The sequence below is a fragment of the Beta vulgaris genome, chromosome 4, assembly GCF_026745355.1.
Source record: "Beta vulgaris subsp. vulgaris cultivar EL10 chromosome 4, EL10.2, whole genome shotgun sequence".
NCBI lineage: Eukaryota > Viridiplantae > Streptophyta > Magnoliopsida > Caryophyllales > Amaranthaceae > Beta > Beta vulgaris.
Window position 1 is genome coordinate 37,767,989 of NC_079205.1, and position 12,780 is coordinate 37,780,768.

The window sequence follows — 12,780 nt, forward strand, 5'->3', positions numbered from 1 at the left end:
CCCATGACACGATTGTGTTCATGAGGACCAAGACCACAATGAAGCAATTTTATAGCAAGAGCATTAATTTCCATCTTTTCGAAATCAGCTTTATCAAAATCAGATATAGATTTAGGAATTACCTCATTCTTGTCATTAGTGGTAGTGACTTCAAAATACCTACCTCTATGACTCTCCATACCTGGTAATTGTCGGCTTTGATAAAGATCTCCATTCTGTTCTTCCAGTAAGTGTAAAACTTACCATTGAACATTGGTGGCCTCTGCGTAGAGTACCCTTCTTCCAGTTTCTCTCTAGTATTCATATTTTTCAAGATCTTGAACTCAACAGGGTTTCCTGAATATTAGAGTTCCCGCTCTGATACCAATTGTTGTATAATATGAGCACTATAAGAGGGGGGTGAATTATAGTGAGAGAATAAGCACTACTTTTTGCGGAATTAAAAGTAAACTTGGGAACAAACAATGGGAACACGAGAGATTTTACGAGGAAAAACTTCCTAGGCCTAGTAGGAAGAAACAACCTCGACCACAAGGGATTTTAAACAACTTTCCACTATAATAGGCCAAAACAACTCTGATTACAACCTATTACTTTTCTCTCGATTCTCAACTTAAGTCACTCAACTCAAGTTCCCAACGACAGTTCCCAACAACTGACGTTTTCTCTCAAACTTCACTCGAAGTTCCTTTCTCTTTCTCTTTCTCTTTCTCTTGCTTCACTCAAAGCTTTCTCACACTTACAAGAGTTCACTCAAACCCTTTTTCTCAAAAATACACTTTGTAAACAATGGAAGAGTAATAAAACTCGATTAATGTAAGTATGAATTCTCTTAAGGAAAGGCACTGACACTTTAGATAACTTAAGACAAATTAACTAAGTCAGACACAATTTTCTCAAAGTGAATTAGGCGCCTATTTATAGACTTTAAGACAAGACATGATTTCCACTAACTTAGACCATTATCACATGTTCTCATGATGTTTTCTAATTAATTAATAAATTAAATTATTTATTCTAAGTCATGTGCATCATCCACTAATCCATTACTTCATTCATAGAAGCAGTAACAATACGTGGTTTTGCAAACTTGGAGAATAATTAATCTTATTTAATTTAATTAAATACTTGGAGGATAATTAACTTAGGCCACTAAATCCACTAACTCCATAAACTTGAAGCAGTAAATCATTTAGGCGTGTAAGCTAGAATTTAGGAAATAAATAAATAAAAATCCTTTAGCTAGTTTTTAGGAAAAATATCTTTTTCAAAATCTTTTATAAAAACCGGAAAACAGTTTTTATTTCGAAAAATCCGAAACATTTTAAAAACCGGAAATATATATTTTCGAAAATAAATCTTTTAAATAAAATAAAAGATAAAATATATATTTTAAAAAGATAAGATTTGAAAATCAGTTATTTTAAAATCAGAAAATCTATTTAAAATCTTTTCCTAACAAACTTAAACTAACTTCCTAAAATTATGGATCTTAGTCAAATTATCCCTAAAAACTCTAACAACTATATTGGGCACACAATTACTTAGGACACAATATTAGTCACTTAGTAGTTCCTAAATTAGTTTTAAAGTCTTGTTCCCTAATTATTAAGTCTTGTTCCTAAGCCTTGTTCCTATAGTGCCAGGTCTGTTCCTTTCATGGGAACAGAACCAAGTTCCTTTGAGAATTCACCACGAACTTAATAAAGCTATTACTCAACCTTAACAAGAAGATTAATAAATACCCTAATGTATTCTAATCTTCATTCCATGCTTGATTCTTCATTTCTCGAACATCTTTACTTCAATCTTGATTAATTCTCTGCTTTAATCTTCAATCAAGTATTCTCTTAGCTCGAGCATGAATTACCTTTACCTTGCAACAACATAAATAAAATATACTATGTCTTTTGTGGTTAGGTCATCTTCAAAACTCAAGGGTCAACAAAAGAATATATGGAATTAAAAAACCACTCATCTCGAACAACAGAAAACCACTGTATATACTCTCTAAATTGTGACTTACTCAATATTTGAAGAACACGAATTATTTTCCTCACTTCTGGGAGACTTTTCCTCTAGCCTGACTCAGAAGGCCGCACCAAGTTTACACCTAACCGGCCTAACTATCTATATGATGATGATGATGCGAACCTGTTACCATAACCACAACCTCATTCTCCGCCTGAGCCTGCACCTCACACCATTGATGAGAAGATTTCTTCAGTGATGATTTTCGTTTCGCCATTGATGAGAGCTTGAGTGAGGAGAGAGAGATGAGTGAGGTAGCGACGAAAGAGGGAGAAGTGAAGCGAAGTAATAGGTTATAAAAGAGGAGAGAAAGTGTCTGTGAATAAGAAAATGCATTGTGGTACGTGGGTTTGAATGAAGCGGGAAAGTTCAAAATAATTTGGGAGAGTGAGGAAGTGGGATGGGAGTTTTTCAAGGGGGGATTTTGTTAAGGCGGGGAAGTTTGAATTTTCAACTGTTGTATGGCTTGAATTTGGTATGCGTAACTATTTTAAAATTAAAATATTTTAAGGAAACCGGTTCTAATTAGAAGTAATCTTTTATATCATAATAAAAACAAATATATACGTATCATAGTGTATTATGTTGAAAAAAAATTGAATTAAAAAATTAAAATATTTCAAGGAAACTGGTTTTACTTGGAAATAGTCTCTTATTTCACAACAACTTTTTTAATTAGTCGAATAGTTAAACTTAAGAGACCGGTTTTACATAATTAAAGGTTTCCTATATTTAAGAAATGGGTTAGTAACCTCAACCGGTCTCCTATATGTAGTCTCTTTGCCCATTTTTGTAGTAGTGAGTGTCAACATAAAGACCTTCTGGCCTGGCGCTGGAGGTAACTTGCCAACTATGTCCATGCCCCATTTCATGAAAGGCCAAGGTGTTAAAGTAGGGTGCGAAGTAGGGCTGGAGGTAACTTGCCAACCAAGTTTATGCGTCATACCTGCGTGTCCTTGACAGCTGTCGCACTTAGCCACATACCTTATCGCATCTTTCTTCATTGAGGGCCAATAGTATCCCATGCGCAACGCTCTATTAGACAAGCTACACCCTCCTGAGTGATTTCCACATGTCCCTTCATGCATGTCCTCTAAGACTTGTTCCTACTGATCTTTTTCCAAGCAACGCAGATAGGGCTCTGCAGCAGATTTCTTGAATAGTACTCCTTGGATGAGTACGTACCGGGACGCTTTGAACCGAATCTTGCGCGCTTCTTCCTTGTCTGCTGGAAGCACGTCGTTAGCAAGATAATCATAAAGCGGTTTTGTCCAACTGACACTTAGCTCCTCAACGTCAGGGTCGCTCGAAGCCACAAGGTTACCGATACTACCAACGACCTTTTGGGTGCCTTGAGGCTGTTTGGTCGTTGCTGCAATGGTGTCTTCAACGTTCTTAGCGACTGCGGGGTTTGCCAGATGAACTATAGGGACGAAAGTAAAAGAAATGTTCCTTAAAGAGGATCCGAGATTGGTCAACGCATCTGCCTGTGTATTTTGGTCCCTTGGTATCTGCAAAATGTCAAACGGGTCAAACACTTTACTCTTACGCTGAGCTATTTCTAAGTACATGGCCATCTTAGAGTCTTTTGCCGCGAATTCACCTTTAATTTGGCTAACTATCAGCAATGAGTCGCTGAAGACTTTTAACGCTTTTGCTCCCATGTCTTCAGCTAACATCATTCCTGCTATGAGCGCTTCGTACTCAGCTTCATTGTTCATCGCTCTAAATTCACAGCAAATGGCTCGTACTACCTTGCCCCCTTGTGGCGACTTTAGCACAATACCAAGACCTGCACCACAAAAATTGGAATACCCATCAACAAACAATACCCAAGGTTCATCATTTACTTGGTTACTTTTTGCGACTTCGTCGTCTGCAAGCTTTTCTAATTCTGGGGTAAAGTCTGCCACAAAATCTGCCAAAACTTGTGACTTGATAGCTGTTCTCGAACGGAATTGGATGTCGTAAGCACTGAGTGCTATCTTCCACTTACTCATGCAACCTGTTAATTCAGGGTGTCGCAAGACAGACTTGACAGGATAGTTAGTCATAACAATAACGGTATGCGCCTCAAAGTATTGCCTAAGTTTTTTAACAGCTACAACTATGACTAAAATGAGTATTGTCAATGAGGAATACCTGGTCTCTGCGTTTAGCAGAGACTTACTAACGTAATAGATTGGGAGCTGCTGACTTTCTGCTTCTCGTGTCAGGACGACACTGACGGACACGTTACTCACCGCAAGATAAAGCTGCAGCGTCTCTCCGTCACTTGGCTTAGATAGTAATGGTGGTTACGCCAGGTATCTTTTGAGTTCTTGCAGCGCGTCTTCGTGTTGTTGCGACCAGTCGAAGCCCTTATTCTTCCTAAGGACGTCATAGAATAGATGACATTTTTCCGACGATCTAGATATAAAACGGTTCAGCGCGGCTATGAGACCGGTCAACTTCTGCACCTCTTTGACGTTCCTTGGAGATTGGATGTTGATAAGAGCTTTTATATGGTCTGGGCTAGCTTCAATCCCTCGTTGCGTAACAACATATCCTAGGAATTTTCCTGCAGACACTCCAAATGTACACTTAGTGGGATTTAATTTCATGCCATACCTTAGTAGGACATCGAAAGCCTCCGACAAGTGTTGGATGTGATCGCCTGCTTGCTTGGATTTGACGAGCATATCGTCTATATATACTTCCATGATGTTGCCCAGTTGGTCTTTGAACATTTGGTTGACCAACCGTTGATAGGTGGCACCTGCATTTTTCAAACCCAAAGGCATAGCTGTATAACAATATATACCTTTGTCAGTGACGAACGCGGTCTTTTCTTGATCGTCCAGGTGCATCAATATTTGGTTGTACCCAGAGTATGCGTCTATGAACGTCAAGAGTTCGTGGCCTGCCGTTGCGTCGACCATTGCATCTATATGAGGGAGAGGGAACGAATCCTTGTGACACGCTTTATTCAAGTCTGTGAAGTCGATGCAGACTCTCCACTTTTCGTTCTTCTTGCTCACGACCACGACGATTGCTAGCCAATCAGGATATTTTACCTCGCAAATTTTCCCAGTGTCGATCAGCTTTTGAACCTCGTCATTGATGATTTGATTCCTTTCAGGTGCGAATTTACGTCTTTTTTGCTTTACAGGCTTGTGCTCGGGGTCCACGTTGAGTTTATGTGTTATGACATCGGAACTGATTCCTGTCATATCCTCATGTGACCAAGCAAAACAATCTTGATTAGTTTTTAGAAAATTGATTAATTGACCTCGTATTTCTTGTGACAACGTTGCTCCGATTCAAACGACACGATCGGGTATGGACGGATCGAGCATCACTTGATCCACGTCTTGCTCGCTGGGCGCGTCGGGCGCTGATCCATCCTTTAATTGCTAGATGGCTACTTTCGGTGGTTTGAGCGACGAGCTATAGCATTCTCTCGCGGATTTCTGCTCGCCCTTTATTTCTTGAACCCACCACTTAGTTGGGAATTTCAGCGTCTGATGATAAGTCGACGGGACGGCCTTCATCTTGTGTATCCACGGAGTGCCAAGGTTGATGTTGTATGCCGACGGGCAGTCCACGGTGTTGAATCTGGTTGGCAAGTTGACGCCTTTGGCTAACGTTGGCAATGTGATTCCTCCGACGGTGTGTTGGGCTTCTCTGCTGAATCCAACTAAAACAATAGATTTCTTAGTAATATATTTATCACACAATCCCATACCTTCGAGGGCGCTTTGGAATATGATATTGGCTGAGCTTCCCCCATCGACTAGCACTCACTTCAACAAGCAATTACTTACTGTCAAGGATATGACCAGTTCATCATGGTGTTCTACGTCGCAGACATCATCGTCATCAAAGGTTATTGCCATCGCTTCCAGTTTGCGTTCTTCTGCTGAACTGCAAGATTTAAAAATGGCAAACGAGGGGGTATCCTCTCTTGCTAGCCTTTTGGCTGCAGAGTACATTAGTCCACACACATTAGACCCACCAGAAATAACATTAATTACCTTTACGTGCGTGGGTGACGCAGGAGCGATGGACTGCTCAGGATTCTTCTCGAAGGATGCTTTTCCTTTGTCGCTTAAGAGGTCTTAGAGATGCCCTTTATTAAGCATGAACATGACCTCACGTCGCAATGCAATGCACTCCTCCATCTTGTGACCATGATCATGATGGAACTGGCACCACCTTGTTTGATCTTTTTGCGCCTCCGGTCGGTCACTCTTCTTTGGCCAACGGATGGGTGCTCCGATTTTAGTCAAGGCATTTACGATGCCTCCAAGACCGACGGAGAATCCATAGGAGTCGAAATCTGGGAAGGTTGGCGACTCCATCTTTGCATCATTACCTGCACTTTCGATTACGTCAGTAACATTGTTTACCTGGTTCGAGTGACCATACGGGTGGTTTCGCCAATTATTCTTTTTGGGGACAAAAGCCTTTCGGTCGCTGGTGGTTTCCGGTGCACGACGTGTTGATATGGTGTTGAGGATGGCATCGTCTTCTTCCAGTCTCATCTGGGCCAACGCTCGTGACTTGACTTCCTCGAACGTTTGACACGGGTACTTCGTCAGACGGTTGTATAGTTTTGATCGCAAAATTAGTCCTTTCCAGAAACATTCAATAGCAGTCTTAGTGTCAAGATCTTTAATGCTAATCATTTCTTTATTAAAGCGATTATAATAATCGCGGACAGATTCTTTAGGTCCTTGGACGACGCCATATAGGTCGCTCGTCTGCTTCTTAAGGCTACGACTGCCTTCAAACTTCTCATAGAACTTGTTGACTATGGTGGAAAAATTGTCGATGCTTCCTGGCTTGAGGGATCCGAGCCACTTGAGAGCGGGGTCGGTGAGCGTGGCTCCAAAGGACTTGCACATACAAGCTTCTACCAGATGCCAAGGAATTGACGCTTGCCACATCCGCTGCTTGTACTGGGGGACATGCTCGCCTGGATCAGTCGAACCGTCGTAATTAGGAGCGAGGGTAGGTGGGTTGAGCTTTTTGGGGAGCACAACTCTCGCGATCCTCTCTACGAACGGCGACTCTACATAACCGTCAGGATGCTCCACGATGCTTTGCGTCGGGGACCTAGGGAGCTGGGACATGAGCTTCATTAACCGTCTATTCTGGTTTTCGATCTAGACCATGCATTTTGCCATAAGATTTTCTTCTTCTTCGCCTTGATCGTTCTCTTCATTATTCAATGGCTCTTCGCCCTCAGGATCTTCGTCATTTTCAGGTTCTTCTTCGTCTGACTCAGAGAGGTCCTTCATGTAGGGGATGTCGTTCAAATTAGCACGACGTCGGACCTTCGAAGCTCTAGATGATGCTAACTCTTGCAATTTCTGGATTCTTTCCTGCGATGTCGTGAAGTCGGTAGCTAGCCGCTCATTGGCTGGCTTCATTTCGAGCATTTCTGCTCTCATTTTTTCATATTGTCTCTGCATTTTGCTTGAGGTTAGGTGTTTCTCCCATTTGATGGATTTTGAACAGTAAAATGGTCTGGTTATGCCCCACGGTGGGCGCCAAATTGTTTATGCTAAAATTTATCTCTTAGGACGAAATTAATGTTTGGGACGATTCAACTAAATTATGTGTAAGATAATGCAATGGGGATCAAAGGGGATGAACACACAAAGATGGTGATGCGGAGAACCCCAATGAAGATGGGTAAAAACCGTGGGTGGATGGAGATCCACCAATCTACTATGGTTGACTGTCTTTCTTAATTCGTGACAATCGTTACAGAATGTATTTCTCCTTTGCTTAATTCTAGTGATCTTGCGTAGTCCTTGACTAATGATCCTTACTTCTCTTTTTTATGCCTCTTTTTTTTCTTTGGCTTTTTCCAACGAATATCTAATATATTCTACAATTATTACATTAATTTCGGTCCTTTGATCATGGGAGATCTTTCTAATTTATTCTCCAATGTCACAATCCACACTCCTCAACGGCTGATTTTACACCTCATCATGCTCCTTCCTTATTTAGCAAAACCGTTACTGCATAGTTGCTAGCTCCAGCCTTATGTTCTCTGTCACGTCCTCACGCCATAGTTGCTACGTCATCATGTCAGACGTCACCATGTCAATGGGGCATCATGTCGTCATGTCACTGTCATCCTGCGAAAAACTCAGCCATAACAGTCACCAGTATCGCACATAATCTCGAAGGCAATTGAATTATAGGGGAAGAGATGAGAGCTTCTTCTAAACTGTGAAAAGCCTCAGTACAAGCATCAGTAAACAAAAAAGGGGTGTTAGTCTTGGACGAACACTTAAGCAACTACAAGAGGGCGGGTGAATTGTAGTTGGAGAGATTTTCAAACTTTTTTGCGGAAATAAAAGAATGAATAAGTAAGAAGGAACTAATTGCACGAATAAAGAAAGAACTAGGAACACGAGATTTTTACAAGGAAAACTTCCTAGGCCCAATAGGAAGAAAAACCTTGACCACTAGGGATTTTGACTCAATTCTCTTTAATCACTTTTAGGCCAAAAGACTCTCATTTGTACAACCTAAACTTGGAACAACTCTGTTCCTCTAGGAACTTGTTCCCAGTCAGCCTGTTCCCCCTGAACAGTTGACTTCTCCCTTGACTTCATTCGAAGTCTTTTCTCTTTCTCTCTTCTTTTTTTTTTATTTTTTGGCAATTCAAAGTTGTTATTGATAACAAAAAAAATAGGGATTACAACCAAAGTGAAAGGAGCAACAGGCTGCCTCCAGACACCATACAAACAATCTAAGTCAACAGTAGCCTATGCCTATCATTTTCATTACAATTGCAAGCTACTTTAAACAAGACTTCCTTAACTACAGCAATTGGACTTAGAAGAATACCCTTAAAGTGTTTACAGTTCCTCTGGATCCAAATAGCATACAGACACTCAGTACAAAGCATCACATACAATCTGTTTTTACTTCTCTTACTTCTAGCTTTCTGCACAGCCTTCCTTAATTCACCCCCAGCAGTGCTCTCAGGAGACATCCCAATCACTTGTAGAGCAGCACTCCAAACTGACTTGCTGTAATCACAATCAAAAAATAGATGTTGCACACTTTCATTTTGGATTCCACACATCTTGCAAAGTGTACTACATTCTCTGTTCCATTTGCTCACTCTATCTACAGTTGCTAATCTGTTCAATAGGGCCAACCATAAAATAAATTTGCTTTTAGGCGTAGCTTGATTGTTACAAGTAAGTCTTCTCCAGCTCACTTTCTCAAAGTTATCCTGCATCAGTTTATAAGTTCTTTTTATACTGAATTTCTGTAAACTACTCACCACTTCCCAGCCACCAATATCCCTCAGCAGCTCTCTAGTGTCTAAAATTTTCCTCAATAACCAAGAAGTGTTACTCTTGACAGTAACACTCTCAATGGATCCTCTCTTGATATAGTAAGCATGTACCCAGCGCACCCATAGCTTGTCCTGCTTAAACAATAACGCCCAAAGTTGCTTTAACAGAGCAGCTTTATTCCATAGATTCATGTTGATAACATTTAGACCCCCTGTGACCTTAGGGTGTTGAATACAAGACCAAGCCACTGGAGCTTTGTTTGAATCTATGCCCCCAGTCCACAATAACTTCCTACAAATACTCTCCACAGCTTTAATCAACTTTTTTGGGAGGGGAAAGATTTGTCCCTAATAATTTTGCATACCACCAAGAATGGTCTTCACTAACTGTAGTCTACCTGCATATGACAACAGATGCATCATCCAGCTTTGAGCTCTGGCTGTGATCCTTTCAATCAGTGGTTTACACTGAGTGAATGAAAGTTTTTTTGCTGCCAATGGAACCCCTAAGTATCTGAATGGAAGATTCCCAATATGCATGTTAATTTTTTCAGCAATCTGATGAGCCTCCTCCTGATGAACTCCAGAGAAATATATACAACTCTTCTCATTACTAGCTTCTAAACCAGAAGCTCTTGAAAACTTTTGGAAAGCCTCCATAATTTTCTCAACTGAACTGCTATCAGCTCTTGCAAACATAAGCAAATCATCTGCAAACATTAGATGTGTGAGACCAATCCTTTCACACTTTGGATGAAAGTTAAAATCAGGGTTTTTGCTCATATCACTCAAACATCTACTTAAGTATTCCATACTTAAGGCAAAAAGAAAAGGAGATAGGGGATCCCCTTGTCTTAAACCTTTCCTTGCATTAAAAGGTTTTGTAGGGATCCCATTCAATAGGATAGAGTAAGATACTGATTTCACACAAGCCATAATCCATTGAGAGTATCTTATTGGGAACCCTAACTCCTGCAGCATACTTTCAAGAAACACCCACTCAACTGAATCGTAGGCTTTCTTGATATCCACCTTGACTACACATCTAGGAGACATGTGACTCCTATTATACCCTCTTATCAACTCTGTAGCCAATAAAATATTATCCACAATTTGTCTTCCTGGGATGAAACCTCTTTGAGAACAGCTAACAACTGTGGTAATAACTTTCTGCAGCCTATGGGTCAAGATTTTTGAGATCAATTTGTAGATAAATGTACAGCAGGCAATAGGCCTATAATCTTTGGCATACAAAGCATTATCTTTCTTGGGTATTAAAGTGATAGTTGTACAATTAACTGGTTGATGAATGAAAGCTTGCTCAAAAAATTCAAACACTGCATCATATATATCATTCTGGATTATATGCCAGGTTTTCTTAAAGAAAACTCCATCAAACCCATCCAAACCTGGAGCCTTCGCATCATCTATATCATTAAGAGCAGCATCTATTTCTTCAGTAGTTACCTGCTGAATGAGAGAATTACTTTCATCTGGAGTCAACCTAGCCCCTTCTCTAACAATTCTTAGGTCAATACCCTCCAGTTGTTCAGCTCTTGACCCAAGGAGGCTGTTATAGAAGCTTGTGATTTCCCCGTGAATTTCATCTTCCTTAGTTAACCTCTCACCCTGCTCATTATACAACACTGCTATTTTGTTTCTTGCATTCCTCACTTTAACTGCACTGAAGAAGAATTTGGAATTAGAATCTCCCAATGAAATCCACTGAATTCTAGATTTCTGCTTCAATATACTTTCTTCAATACTTGACCATTTCCTGAGTTGCTCAATGACCAGTTTTTCCTCCTGTTGCCTTCCAGCTGCATACTCAAGGTCAGGCAAAGTTTGCAATTCAGCCAGCTTCTTCCTTAGATCTTCAACTTTAACATGAGCCTTAGAGAAGCTTTTCCTATGAAAGCTTTTCAAAGCAGTCTTCACAGCTTTTAGCTTGACCCACACACTTTTCATTTTATGATGACTATATGTAGAATGCCAGGCCTCTTGGACCACTTCTAGGAATCCTTCTTGATCAGCTAGGAAGTTCATAAAACGAAAAGGTTTCCCTTTGTGAACTTGACCCTCTCCAGTATCAAATAACAGTGGTGTATGATCAGAAATACTAGGCTCAAGATAATGAATCACCACATCAGAGAACTGATTGATCCATGCCATATTCACAATAGCTCTGTCAATTCTACTAGACACTCTCTCAACACCAATCCCCTTATTATTCCAAGAATAAAAGTGACCACCAGTGGGAGCTTCCAACAATTGATTATCAATCATGAAATTATTAAAGTCAATAGTCTCAGCTTCAGACACATCAACTCCATTCATTCTATCCACACTATTACACACAGCATTAAAGTCCCCAATCATGATACTAGGTTGACTCTGATCAGAAATAAAGCTTGTCATTTCAGACCACATAAACTTCCTATCAGCAACTAAGTGCAGACCATATACTGCTATCATATGAAATTTAAATATCCCAGCTCCATCATGCACCTCAGCAATAATCATCTGTTCTGAAACAGAAATAATATCAACTTTAGCTTCACCTACAATCCAACCTAACCAAATTCTCCCTTTATTTGAATACTCATAATTACTAATCCATTGCCACTCCTTGCCAAACTTTTTCTGAATTTTGCTGCTGTTGTGAACTCTGACTCTGGTTTCCAGTAAAGCACAAATGTTCACCTTATGAGACATGAAGAAATGTTTAATTTCCTTCACCTTCAGGGGATCATTCATTCCCCTGACATTCCATGTAGAGACTATCATCAGGATAAATAGGGATTAGGTCCCCTAGCACCCCCAGGAATCCCTGAGCCAAATTGCAGTTGTACTCCACTCTGCATCACACTCTTGCCCTTATCTTTATGCTTCCTTGTTACTATCTTCCATGCTCCCTCTTCTGGATCTTTTTCTTGAGCAGTACTTGGGGTAGCAATAGGAGTAACAGTATCCCCTACCAATGTTTCTTCCATTGTATTCTCAACTTCATCTTGCTTCCTAGAAGCACCTTCTTCATGAGAGGGAAGACTAGTTATCTCCTTATTCATAGGAGCTTGGACCTGATCAGTCTTTTGCTTTACCACCCATCTCTGCACCACCTTTTCAGGTCCTTTCACTTGACCATGATTACCAAAATTGTGCCCCACCTTCTGGCATTTCTTACAGAAAGGAGGAAGCCAATCAAAGCTCACATTTTGCTTGAAAACAACCCCATAAGGATCCTCAACTTCTATCTCCTTCACCAGTTCTTGAGTCACATCTATTTCAATTAACACCCTAGCAAATGAGACTCTTAAACACTTGCTTGTACACTCATCTGCATACAAAGGCACACCCACAACACTTCCTATCCTACTAAGAGAATCCTCCCCCCAGCAGTTAAGGGGTAAATTTGGGAACTTCACCCATATAGG

The 12,780-nt window shown here is 40.4% G+C and overlaps 1 protein-coding gene across 1 annotated transcript; it reads right to left on the reverse strand.

The window, feature by feature from the left end:
• Positions 1–8,788: 8,788 nt before the first annotated feature.
• Positions 8,789–9,538, reverse strand: LOC125496638 (uncharacterized). Its single transcript, XM_048642156.1, has one exon. It carries the CDS (start codon positions 9,536–9,538, stop codon positions 8,789–8,791), a length of 750 nt encoding a protein of 249 aa, XP_048498113.1.
• Between the last annotated feature and the right edge of the window lie 3,242 nt (positions 9,539–12,780).

Bases quoted from the DNA above. Each gene is read 5' to 3' on its own strand.
- LOC125496638 (XM_048642156.1), bottom strand. From the start codon at position 9,538: ATGAATCTATGGAATAAAGCTGCTCTGTTAAAGCAACTTTGGGCGTTA.